General features: G+C 30.5%; 1 protein-coding gene across 9 annotated transcripts in view; it reads right to left on the bottom strand.

The window, feature by feature from the left end:
- The window catches only part of LOC145263152 (histone deacetylase 5-like), a 506,934-nt gene that overhangs the window by 84,173 nt on the left and 408,876 nt on the right, over positions 1 to 13,885 (bottom strand). For 6 of the 9 annotated variants that reach the window (XM_080120140.1, XM_080120142.1, XM_080120147.1 and 3 more), the window contains one exon: positions 10,080 to 10,166. The exons of the other annotated variants lie outside the window; for them this stretch is intronic. In XM_080120140.1, coding sequence (XP_079976266.1) covers positions 10,080 to 10,166 — 87 coding nt within the window. The remainder of the gene's footprint in view (positions 1 to 10,079; positions 10,167 to 13,885) is intronic. 9 annotated transcript variants of the gene reach the window in all.

Below are 13,885 nucleotides of genomic sequence, written 5' to 3'. Positions count from 1 at the left end.
ATAAACAAAATATGGCTTAGTATTGTATAAAATGGATAAAAATTATTTATTATAAAGTCAAACTTATTCAGAGTCCATTAACAGTCATGTTATTGTTGTATAATACGTATAAATTTTGTTTTTCATTCTTGAAGGAAAATGTAACAATTATTTGTCTATACACTTAGACATAAGATAGTTTCCCAATCAAATAGATAATAGCTGAAAATTACTATTTAAATTAGAGGTTTCCAATTTTAGCCCCCCCCCCCTCCCAAGTGTTTGGGTGGCAATCCTGGAGTTAGAAAGTTTTAAAGAGATTTGGTGTGTTCATTTTGTTTTATGGCATATCAATCCTTTTCAGGTTATTTAATGCCGAATCTGGTCATTTTAGTAAAAGTTTTTATGCTTCAAGTTCTTTATATTTTCAAATATTTATTTTTGTAGAGGAAAATTGTTTTTGTTTTTGACTTTGCAGAAGATGACTGAGTTTTGTAAAGGGAAAAGAAATAAAAAACAATAACATCAAAGTTTGGAGCATTTTAGGTCAGGAAGCCTGATCAGGTAGCACGGGTGTTATAAAGCTAATCATCTAATTAAAGTAAATATTATTGGATCTTACTTAAAGCCATATGACTTTAAAGCAGATGCATTGACAGTTCCCATTTTGCAATCAATATACAAATGAAATGCGGACTATGCTGGTCGAGCATGAGTAGAATTGCAAGGTCTTTGAAATGAAATGTTCCAGAACATGGAATAACTTTGTGGGTGAGAATAAAAAATGCAGATAACTAAAATATTAACATATCCATCAACAATGTTATTTGAAAAAGAAAATTATGTGATTTGGGCAAGCTTCTCCGCTGCCACACTCCAGCTACATACAGAAATCATATCAAGAAGATTTCATTAAAGAAAGATCTCGTGATACGAGGACGATCATCAAATAGATGGGTGAACAAGATACATGTTGAGACTAGTATATTGCTTCTCACAGCTGGAATATTGGTTTAAGACTGTGATAAGTGGCATAATTTTGTTTTCAAGCATGTGAAGAAGCTCTCTAAAGTATGTAAATAAATTAAGTTAAAAAATGGGTAAAGAGATTGCTTGTTTCCTTTTCTTACTATCGGTTCCATTAAAAAATACAAGGTGGAAAAATAAGTTTCTGTGCTGGCTGTATCGAACCATTAACTGCTTGTACATATTTGTTAAAGCATAAAACTCTTTCACATTTGAAAGAGTTGGTGCTAGTCCATAATCCCACTCATCCCAAAGAAAAAAAAAACGAAATAAAGAAAATTTTTTATGATGTATGTCTCTCTCTCTCTCTCTCTCTCTGGCAGTCCGTCAATTTCGACGATGATGTGGCGGTCGGTTAGTGTCTGTGTCAAAAGTGTGATGTGAGTCCGATCCTGATGGCAGGAAATATGGGTAGTGGCGCCCGTAGTCACGCTCTTTTTGCTTCCCCTCTCGGGCAGTCCGTCGATTTCGACGATGATGGCTTCAGCAAGAGCCCGACCATCATTCTTCAATCGCCTGAGTTCGCAGAGATCACGCCGCTGTGACTTCTAGTCGATCAAACCTGCCTTTCGCCTCTCTTCCAGCCTAAGCAAAGTAGGAATAAGCAGCTTGCCCAGTACTGCTAGCACCCTCTCCGCTGAAAGCAAAGGTACAGAGGCAAGGATGGGCCAGGACAGTCTGGACACATGCAATCAGCCGCATCCGATGGCTGAGGCAGACTCGAGTCGAATTGTACATCACCCTTGTTGACCGCGTCGGCACTGCGGTGCTGGTTCATCCGCTGCACAAGCCGTTGGGATTCCTTCCTCATCCGCCAAGAGCATCTTTGACCAGGCTTGGATTTTTGTGAGCCTAAATAGAGGGGCTAGTGGGTACTACACCTTGCCCAAGGATGACCCAGCACTGCAACGACTAAGGGGTAGTGGCATTCTTCCCAAAACCCTGGAGCTCCTGCACCAGAGCCTCTTTGCCAGATGTAATTTTACGCCATACCCAAGACTATGTATGTACTCAGATGGAAAGGAAAGATGTAGTTTTACGTCATACCCAGATGATGTATCTACTCTTGATAGAAAGGAAATGTCATACACCAAAAATCATATAAATTAATTAAGTAGTTTTATTTTGATGGAGAAAATAATTTTAAAGTAAATCTGAGTTTTTCCAATGCTCCTCCTCCTCATCTTAAGAATGAGTTTCTAAAATCTCGCAGAAATTTAAATTATTTACAAGTATTTCCCTTGTCATGCAAAATGGTGTCAAGAAATCTTTGATCAATGTTTAGCCATAAACTTTTTTCATTTTTTTTAAATAAAATTAATTTACATAATTTTTGGTGTATGATATTTCTTTCTATCACAAGTATGTACACCATAAAGATTTTTCTTTATTTTTGGAATTTTTGTTTTTTTTCATCTGGGGGGCGGGGGGTATGGACTGGCAACAAAGATTTTGTTCAATCTTTTTTTCCAAATGAATCCAATGTTTTTATTTTTTTCTTATTCTCACATTCTTTCTTTTAAGTCGTCGTCGTCGTCATCATCATCATCAGTAGTTTAACATCCATTTTACATGCTGGTATGCCTTGAATTCCTTTTAGAAATTAACTCCCAAACTAACCTACCTCTAGCAAGGTCTTCATCTCTTTTTCTCAGGTTCATTCTTATCACTTTCTTCCATATTTCCTTGACCTTTCCCTATGAACTGATTATGCTACCTTAACCGTTCTATATCTACTAACTCAAGAACTCTCATTCTTTTCATGTGGTCATATCATCAAAAGTCTGCACACTAATCTTTCTATACTGTCCAGATTTTATTTATCTCTGAAGTCATCAGATCTAAGCCTGTCTTTAAGACTCGCACTACACATCCATCGTATCATTCTCATATCATTTCTCTCTGAATACAACACATGACCTCAATATTTAACCGGTTCTTTTTCTTCTTATCAAAGTATTTCTCTTGTATTTGTCTTAGTATAAATATAGTGGGACTTTGCAGAGTCATAAAAACAAACTGTTCTGTTCAAGATCAAAATCGAGTCTAATTTTTGGGTTGAGTTGGTTGCAAAAAGTATGACAAAATTGAAACGAATTTGTCATTTTAAGACATTTGGGAACTGCAGATGTTGAGAAAGAGAAGAAAAAATGTCTGGATCAATTTTAATGGTGGGGGGGTGATAGGGAACATGCCTACCTAGAGTATTAATTACTTTACTAAGTTGAAGTGCTCTTTAACCTTGGTAAACAATCACCTAGAGATCCCCTATCACTTTACTGAGTTAACGTCAGGAAGGACACCCCGCCTAAAAATCTTGGCTCAATTAAAGAATTAACTTCCAAAGAAAATCTTTCGCATTTCAGGTTTTACTCAGGTCTAAATAATGACATGGCCATGAATAGATGAGCTTGGAAGTAAATTAATTAAATATGCATTCAACACATGTCAGCATGTAAAACGGATGTTATGATGATTTTTTTTTTCTTTTACATAGGCATCACCACTTATCAAGGGCCAGAAACCACTCGAGGATAAGGGTTAAAGAGTGTCCATATAATAATCGTTAGTTATGGAAATTTCGTAAATTTGTTAACTTAAGTAGCATGGCTCACCAACAACTTGAAGACAACCATATTGTATTCAGCTAGAAAGCAGGAAAACGGAAGACAGTTCCACAGGCGTGCAGTTCTAAGAAAGAAACTTTGTTCATGGAACCTACGTTGAGGTTTAGGCACAGATAAAGAGTGGGGGAAATCATTGATAGTGGTTTTGACTAGACGAGTGTTTTTCGTGAAAAGATGATTAAAGAGAAGAAGAATTACTACTTTACTAGAATAAAAGATGATTTCAGTAGTTTTGTCGCTTCGTAACTCTTGCTTCCCTTATTTTATCCTTTAGTTCTCACATTGGATAGTTTTTAATTTTGAATATTTTGTTTTCGTGGTTTCATGGCTTGTCTGGGTCAATTTTTATAAAAAAAAAAATTTCAACTTAAAATAATTAATGGAAATTTTAACTATGAAAGACATTTTAATATTTTGCCTCAATTTGCACATTAATCAGACATATTTAAAAAAATATATATCTTGTCCAATTAATTTTTTTTGTTAATAGAATCATATTCATTTAAAAAGTTATCAGACAAGATTAGAACTGAAATAGTGTAGAATATTTTTAGACAGAATTAGATGAATCCAAAATAATGGTAAAAAAAAAAAAAAAAAAAAAAAAAATGAAATCACGTAGTGTTTTTTGGGAGTTATTTGGATGAAATATTTAAATGAATTGATTGGCTTGATTTGGTTTGGGCATAACAGCCCATCAACCACTGTAGAGTCATTTCAGGGCCAAACACTATTTCTGATCATTTTCATTTTAGTCCAAATTCATTTCTTGGTTAAGATTTATTTCTTGGTTTGAGTTTATTTCTTGGGTAGGGTCTATTATATTTGTATTATTTTCTTATTCTATTATTTGTTTTTGGAGATATTGTAGTGTTAGTGTTACATTGCTTATTGAAGCAGTTTTACATGTTCTATTTTTTTTTAAATTTTATTGAATAATTTTATTTTTTTATCAATTCGTCTTTGCATGTTTAAATGCTTTTACATTAAAGTACTTTTTCCATATAAATGTAAATTCGATGCAATCTCTCCTTCAAGTAAGAGTGTCTGTTACAGAATCGAGAGAGGATAATTTCTCTCTTTTGTGATTTTTAGCATTCTTGTATTCATTCACCTAGGCTGGGTTTTATTGTTAACAGTTTATTTGGGTTCTAGTTGTTTCAGTGGATTTGCCATTTGTTTTGGATACATGATTGTATTTTTACTTTTAAATCTGTGAATGAAATCTTGTATGTTTGGTTAATGGTTTTTTTATGAACATTTTTAGTGGCTGTATCAGCCACAAATGAATTGAAAAGATAATTAAAAGGGGAGATGCCCAAAAAGACATAGCAAACAAACAATGATAAAAAGAATTTTAGAAATAAAGGCAGGAGGGAAGGTCAATTTAAAATTTAGATTAGATTAGAATTTTGTTATAAGGCACATCAACCTTATTATTACGGTTGAATTATCTTATAGGCTACAGCTTAGCACCCCTTTAATCTGAGTGAATTCACATTTGGAATTCTTTCTTAAAATAGAATTGCAACTTAAAAATTATTTATCCTCTTGTAAAACACTATTCTTTGTTTTTTGTTGCTCACTTTCGTTATTCAAGAACATTTTTATTGGTAACTAGCTGTACTGACCCAATGATTCCCTGGATCTATTATTGTCAAAGATCCTTTGTAAATATCTCTGTTTTATAACAAATCATTTTTGTTATGTTCAGTATCTCAGTTCAAAGTGAATCTTTTTTTTATTTAATAAGCACAAAACAAGACACTATAAAAAAATAATTAATAGATTGGTTTATTAAGAAAAGAAAAAAAATCATTTAACTTAATAAAACTTAAAAGGAAATCCTGCTACAAGTAAAAGACTTACTCCCTTAATCAAATTTTTTTTTAAGGTGACTATTTGAGAATTTGTTCATATCAGAAAATTATCGAATTAGATTAAGTATTTCAAGGCAGAGAAGTAGTGAAAATTGCAAATAAAGTCTCTCTACACAACAAGCTGCATGTCCAAACCATCAAAGATATTGGTGCAAAAAAACAGGTAACAGATTTTAGATCGAGTTGTTGACAGAAAACAGCAGTTAGGACATAGTCATAGTTAGGACATAGTCAACCTGCCGGCAATACAAAATTCGGTGGAGGCAGTCACTGTCAAAAACTTTCAACTTCTGCTGATTGATTGCCCTCATTGGTCATGTCTTGCAGCAAGAGAGAAGGATCGACCAGATGACAGATTGATAGACATGCTTCATAGTCGATATTGAAATATTAAGAGGCATGGAAAGATGAATCTAGCAGTCTCAACTTGGCACCTATATGGACATAGAAATACATATACAGTTTGGGAATATATTATTGAAGGGCAATACAGGGTAGATAATTAGAAAATTTTAATAGGATACTTATATTCTTATATTATGAAATAAAAAGAGAATGGAATAAGTTTCTCTCGCTATCTATATATTAAAGAAATTAACTCCAAGCTTTTTAAAATAACCTTACATGCTGCTTGATCTGTCTATCAGCTAAATAACTATAGCTCAGAATGCTAATGCATCAAAAATATGTGTGCGTATACATCTTCCATACAAGTAAAAACCAAACAGTTACAACATTCAAATAAGTTTTAATAAGAGTTACATTTTTAGAGAATACACATTTGTTTTTATATAATATTTCAAATATATGTATATAGTAAACCGCAGATTGCTTGTATAACAGCTTTTTAGTGTGGTTAGATAAGCAATTGTCATAAGCTTGGATTGAAATTCGACCATCTAGATGACAATCGACATTTTTTAACAACTTAGTATTTATCTGGACGCTGCCGAGAGTAAACAAAATCACATTAAAAAGAACAATATATGTATTTACTGTGGCACACCAAGTGATCTCATAAACCTAATTAAGAAAAAAAAATTATTTTTACACCCATGGATTAAACAAATGACTCAGTTTCAAACTCTGTTTGGTTTCTTGAGTTTGGCAAAGATCTCCAAGTTAAAAAAAAACACTTAGAAAAGTGCTAGACCCTCAGCTTAAAATAATATGCAAAGAAGGATCATCTCCTTTGCATCCAAAAAAAGGGAGAGTTATCTGCTCTTGGAATGAGGTTGGTCATGACAGAGTTGTAAACAAAGTGCCTTGCAAAACACTAACATCATTATTTTGCATCCAGCACCTAAGTTACCATGCAACTTGTAAATTTGTTTAATAAATGTCTTAAGTTTCATAAATCGTCCATTGATCATTTTTAGTCCATTATTAAATCGATAAGACCAGTTATTACTAGACATAACAAAACTTTACATAAGGCGAAACATTGTGAGTATAATACTAACTTGAGAATAGTAACTGAAATACAAAAAAAAAATTCTGAAACTTATCTTGCATATTGTCAGATTTTTAGTCAAAACAAACTTTGACTATATTTAGCTAATTTTCATTTGTTATTCTTCTACTATGTTATCGACAATATAATAAAGTACTTTGCTACAATTTATTTTTTTAAATGCCTTAGTTTGGCATAGATGTGTGAAAAGATAGAAAGATAGATATGAAACACTTAAATGGTCATTGAAAAAGAAAATTTAGTAAGAAAATTAATACATATTTTAAAATAAAAGATTAACTGTATAATTAAAATTTCATTTCTCTTTCTATATTTCAATATTAAACAAACGGCATCACGGGCAATGCCAGGCAAATACAGCTATATATTAGATTGAAGCTATGTACTTAAAAAGGTATTGCTTATCTTCCGTTTCTAAATCATTTATTCATTTTTATTTATTAAAATGTTCTCAAATTAAGTGCATTTAAGGTGAAGACCAGTTTTTACCTATGTATATATGTACGTTCTCAAACATAAAATAAATATAAGAAAAATGAAGACTCCTGATAATGTTTAAACATGTGCCTTGAAGGACTGTCCTATTAACTAGATGTACCACTTGGCTATTGTTATAACTACTTACATCTGTAAGAATAATGAATTCAGACTAGCATATTTTTACCCCCCCCCTTCATTATACAAATATATATTTTGCGTCAGTTTTTTTATGGAAATACTTATTCTGGTTCAAAAAACTGTTAGAATAGAGATATTTTTCCATTACTCACTGAAACAGATTAAAGAGAAATTATCATTAAATTATGCGATTCTTCATACAAAAGTCAATAAATTTTTTTTGTTCTTAGTAATGCCGGGTCAAGTCAGCTAGTATAATATTCATCCATAAAAAATGCTTATACTTATATGCATGTGTGAAAGCTTAAAGGTCTGCTGTCTTGATTCAATCTGTTTCCAATTTTGACAAGTTTATTTTCATAATTTTTACATATATATGGTTAGATTAGAATAAAAAAAAATACTATTTTTTATATGCTGTAAAAATAGAAAAAAAAAAATACTGCAATAATAATGATATCAGTCCACTCTGATGTTGAAAACTGTTTCTCTGTCAGAACATTTCTTCAAAAGGACAAAATTTGAAATAAATTTTATGAAAAAAAAAAAAAAAAAAAAATCTGAAATGACTCAACAATATAAAGTATTTTAAAAAAAAAAAAAAAAAAAGCTCATTTCAAGTTTGGTCCAACTGAAAAAAAATGTACTAACATAGAAATGGATTGCAACATCACTATGAATGTATATTATTTATGCACGTGTGTTTAACACTTAATATACTTTGAGTAATATTCTTGTTAAAGGAAGGAAATTCTGGATTTGTTATTGACATTGGGCATTACTTCAGAGCAACATATTTTGTACTAAAATAATAATGTCGGTTTTTTGCATAAAATCAATATTTGACAAAAGTTTTGTTTGACTGTGTTTACTGCAATATTAATATTGAAATTCAATATGGTAGTCTTTCCTCTTAACAAAATTACTTTGGGATAGACAATTACTTCTGGTTTATTTCCCTTGCATCTGTGTCTATTTAGTACGTTATCTGTGCGAAAGCAAATTAAAAAAAAGTTCAGGTGTTATTTTTTTTAAAGTAAATTTACCCGTCGATGAATTAGTAGTATCCATATTTTATCATATGTTAGATGATATAAGCATTGTCGTCTTTTTCACTGCACATGCAACCAAATACAACAACAAATGAAGAGTTACATAAACGAACAAGTCTAATGAGAGAACACTATATATGAAAACATTATTAAAAAATAATTTTTATGAAAAGAAAACAATAAATCCGGATTTATTTTTTTGCTAGTAAACAAGAAAATTAAGCTGAAAAATGTGTTCTGGCTGCTGCTGAACATGATGTGATTAAGCTTATTTCGCTGGTTTGAAATATGAAATTCAAATTCTTTTCTATGTTAATTTATGGTAACCCAGGATTTGAATAGCAAGCTGTAGAGTCACAGATGAATTTGTAAGTGGGTTTGAATCTCTTGACCAGCAGTTATTTTCATTTCCTACATTGAGTAAGCATGAAACACTAGTGTCTGTCGGTAAAATAATATATTTCCAAGTCAGAAGTAATCTGTCCCTACATAATTTTATTGAAGAGAAAAGCCACCTACATTGAAATGTTATCGTTAATAATAAAGTAAATACAATAACAATAAAATGACAAATTATTTTAAATAAAAAATGAAAAATTGTTTGAGAATAATGCCAACTCTCATCTTAATAACTGAATGGCTTTAAATGAGTAAATTTTGTGAACAAGACAGACAATCCTGCTGAATGTGTGAATGTGTTTTTATTGTGTTAATAATCAGTGTTTAGTATTGTTTTTATTCAAGAAAATGAGATAAATCACGATTTTAGTAAATAAATAAAATTGTTTGGGAATAATGCCGAACCCCATTTCACTGCAAATAAACAATCTTAAACTAATAGATTACTCGAAATTGTTAAGGTACTTAAAAAAAGGTGTATGCATGAGAAATGTTTTCTACTTTGGTTAGATATTATGATGTTATACCTGTTTGGGATTAATGCTGAAATCCATTTCAGTGTGAATAATAAACTATAAAATAGTAAATTACCAAGTATTTTATCCACTTCTACAGTTTTTTTTTTTTGAGACAAGCCACCATGTGTCGCCAGGTTTAATTTCAGTGTTTTTATAACTTGTATTGACTGATATACACTAAGCATATTTTTTTTTTAACTGATAATGATTACATAATGATTTTTAGTAGAAAATAAGTTATTTTGGAGTACTGATCAACGTCAATAAGAAATCTGGAATTTCCTCCATTAAAGTAGGAAATTACCAAACATGGCATATTTGATGGAGGAGGGAAGGGAGATAGTTTTATATATATAAAAACAATTATCACCATTTTCTTCCATTCAATTTTGAGCAGGGAATGTGTGTGTGTGTGTGTGTGTGTGTGCGTAAGCATGTGAAGATATTAATAGACATGGTAGTCTGTGTAGGAAAAGAAGAGGTTATATTGTTTTCCTCTTAACTACCTGGGCTAATTTTACTTCTGTTTCCTCATCAACGTTCTCCATGTGACTCTTGCTGCCCACACGTTGCAACACAGCCTGTCGAATATGCTGGAAATTTGAAGAAAATTATTCAAATAAAATCACGTTTGACTGACTAGCTCAACAAGGCATAGCAATTTCTCAACGCCCTAGCACTAAAAGGCAGTGGAGGGAGGGGGATGTTTGGAAGGTTTCGGAGGGTGGGAGCTTGGGATTTTACAACATTTGGAAATACAAGGAATGAAAAAAAAAGTAAAAGAAGAAAAAAAAAACAATAACGCAGATTCTTAAGATGCGTCCATTGAATCTGCGCATTTAGCAATGAAAACGCTATTTTCAAAGTGAAGCATGACAGACCAAACTGAAGCATGACAAACTGACCGACAAAGCCCCTTAGAGAGATACGAGGACGCATCTAGAAATAAACTCCGTTTTTCAATTTTTTATTGAAAATTTTATTTAATCCTTTTTCTTTCAATTTTTCTTGAACATTTTATTTAATCTTTCCCTGTTTTTCAATTTTTATCAAACATTTTATTTAATTTCTTTATGGGCCGCACTATTTAAGAGAAAAAAAATAGAACTGTAACCCTAAAGCTATTAGAAGACAATCTTTACATCTCCGTTCCTCGTTACACAATTTGTGCATTCTAAATATACATTAAATAGATATTTACGTGGATTTTTTTTATTTTCTCATACCAAAAAGTTTCTTGCCAATGAATCAGAAATCATTCCAAAAATATCCAATATGCAAATGTTTTATTTAATAAATATATATCAGATTCTTACAATATTAATTAAGCACCGTGGTTATTTATTTTTTTTAATTGCTTATATCATATATTTATATATATTTTATAACAAATAACACTATAGTTTAATAATTTGATTGTCCATCAACACCTATGGTTGCATAGAAACAGTAAAAATCCAATTCATAGCCATTCTTCAAAGAAATTTGCTAGAAAATGGATTGGCAAGGTTTCCATGAAATCGCATATATTAATGGACAGTCAAATTAATGTATATTGTTATTCTAAATAGAATATTATGTTTTTTATGTATGCAATTGTGCACTCTAATCATTTCTCCTGTACAAAACACAACATTATACTTTTCCTCTGATAAATATATTTTACTACTCTGTTTATAATCGCCTAGAAGTTGACCTTCCTGACCACCGTCAAAAACAGCACAGAATTAAACTGCCGCAGAAAAAAAAAATGATTTGCTTATAAATAAATCCACCTATACATGTGAACTATCTCTATAGTAAGTTAGGTATGTTTATATATTTCTATATACAAGATTCACTCTCAAACTAATTAACTGATCATTATAAATATGTTATAATGACCCATGGGATGTCATTTTAAGTTTGATTTATATGAAAACCTGATCTCCAACACTAAATTCTGTATTTTTCTGCCAAAATTTTTCAATGTGTTTACACATAATGCAAAGTGGAGAGTGTCAATTAGTAATGGAACGATTCTAATATTTTCGCTTGATTCTAATACAATCACCAATTTCTAATCTAAATTCCTGATTCTAAAATCGCCAACAAAGAATTTAATTATTTTTTTGAGGGAGGGGGTAAGTGAAAAAGTCTTCATCCATTTCAAATTTGAAATTTGACAAATTTCTTAATGTTTCCACTTTATGTTATTGCATCTAAGATTTTGATATTGCACCTAAAATTTTGATATTGCATCTAAGATGTTGATATTGCATCTAAGATTTGGATATTGCATCTAAGATTTGGATATTGCATCTAAGATTTGGATATTGCATCTAAGATTTGGATATTGCATCTAAAATTTGGATATTGCATCTAAAATTTGGATATTGCATCTAAAATTTGGATATTGCATCTAAAATTTGGATATTGCATCTAAAATTTGGATATTGCATCTAAAATTTGGATATTGAATCTAAAATTTGGATATTGCATCTAAAATTTGGATATTGCATCTAAGATTTTGATATTGCATCTAAGATTTTGATATTGCACCTAAGATTTTGATATTGCATCTAAGATTTTGATATTGCATCTAAGATTTTGATATTGCACCTAAGATTTTGATATTGCACCTAAGATTTTGATATTGCATCTAAGATTTTGATATTGCATCTAAGATTTGGATATTGCATCTAAGATTTGGATATTGCATCTAAGATTTGGATATTGCATCTAAGATTTGGATATTGCACCTAAAATTTGGATATTGCATCAAAAATTTGGATATTGCATCATAAATTTGGATATTGCATCTAAAATTTGGATATTGCATCTAAGATTTTGATATTGCATCTAAGATTTTGATATTGCATCTAAGATTTTGATATTGCATCTAAGATTTTGATATTGCATCTAAGATTTTGATATTGCATCTAAGATTTTGATATTGCATCTAAAATTTGGATATTGCATCTAAAATTTGGATATTGCATCTAAAATTTGGATATTGCATCTAAAATTTGGATATTGCATCTAAAATTTGGATATTGCATCTAAGATTTTGATATTGCATCTAAGATTTTGATATTGCACCTAAGATTTTGATATTGCACCTAAGATTTTGATATTGCATCTAAGATTTTGATATTGCACCTAAGATTTTGATATTGCACCTAAGATTTGGATATTGCATCTAAGATTTTGATATTGCATCAAAAATTTGGATATTGCATCTAAAATTTGGATATTGCATCTAAAATTTGGATATTGCATCTAAAATTTGGATATTGCATCTAAAATTTGGATATTGCATCTAAAATTTGGATATTGCATCTAAAATTTGGATATTGCATCTAAGATTTTGATATTGCATCTAAGATTTTGATATTGCATCTAAGATTTTGATATTGCATCTAAAATTTGGATATTGCATCTAAGATTTTGATATTGCATCTAAGATTTTGATATTGCATCTAAGATATTGATATTGCATCTAAGATTTTGATATTGCATCTAAGATTTTGATATTGCATCTAAGATTTTGATATTGCATCTAAGATTTTGATATTGCACCTAAGAGTTTGATATTGCATCTAAGATTTTGATATTGCACCTAAGATTTTGATATTGCACCTAAGATTTTGATATTGCACCTAAGATTTTGATATTGCACCTAAGATTTTGATATTGCATCTAAGATTTTGATATTGCACCTAAGATTTTGATATTGCACCTAAGATTTTGATATTGCATCTAAGATTTTGATATTGCATCTAAGATTTTGATATTGCATCTAAAATTTTGATATTGCATCTAAGATTTTGATATTGCATCTAAGATTTTGATATTGCATCTAAGATTTTGATATTGCATCTAAGATTTTGATATTGCACCTGAGATTTTGATATTGCACCTAAGATTTTGATATTGCACCTAAGATTTTGATATTGCATCTAAGATTTTGATATTGCACCTAAGATTTTTATATTGCATCTAAGATTTTGATATTGCACCTAAGATTTTGATATTGCATCTAAGATTATGTTATTGCATCTAAGATTTTGATATTGCATCTAAGATTTTGATATTGCACCTAAGATTTTGATATTGCATCTAAGATTATGTTATTGCATCTAAGATTATGTTATTGCATCTAAGATTTTGATATTGCATCTAAGATTATGTTATTGCATCTAAGATTATGTTATTGCATCTAAGATTTTGATATTGCATCTAAAATTTTGATATTGCACCTAAGATTTTGATATTGCATCTAAGATTATATTATTGCACCTAAGATTTTGATATTGCATCTAAGATTTTG

Source organism: Euprymna scolopes, chromosome 38 (assembly GCF_053919585.1).
Source record: "Euprymna scolopes isolate OS-2025 chromosome 38, ASM5391958v1, whole genome shotgun sequence".
Taxonomy (NCBI): Eukaryota; Metazoa; Mollusca; class Cephalopoda; order Sepiida; family Sepiolidae; genus Euprymna; species Euprymna scolopes.
The sequence above is the reverse complement of the archived record's forward strand: the minus strand, read 5'-3'. Positions and strand labels throughout refer to the sequence as shown.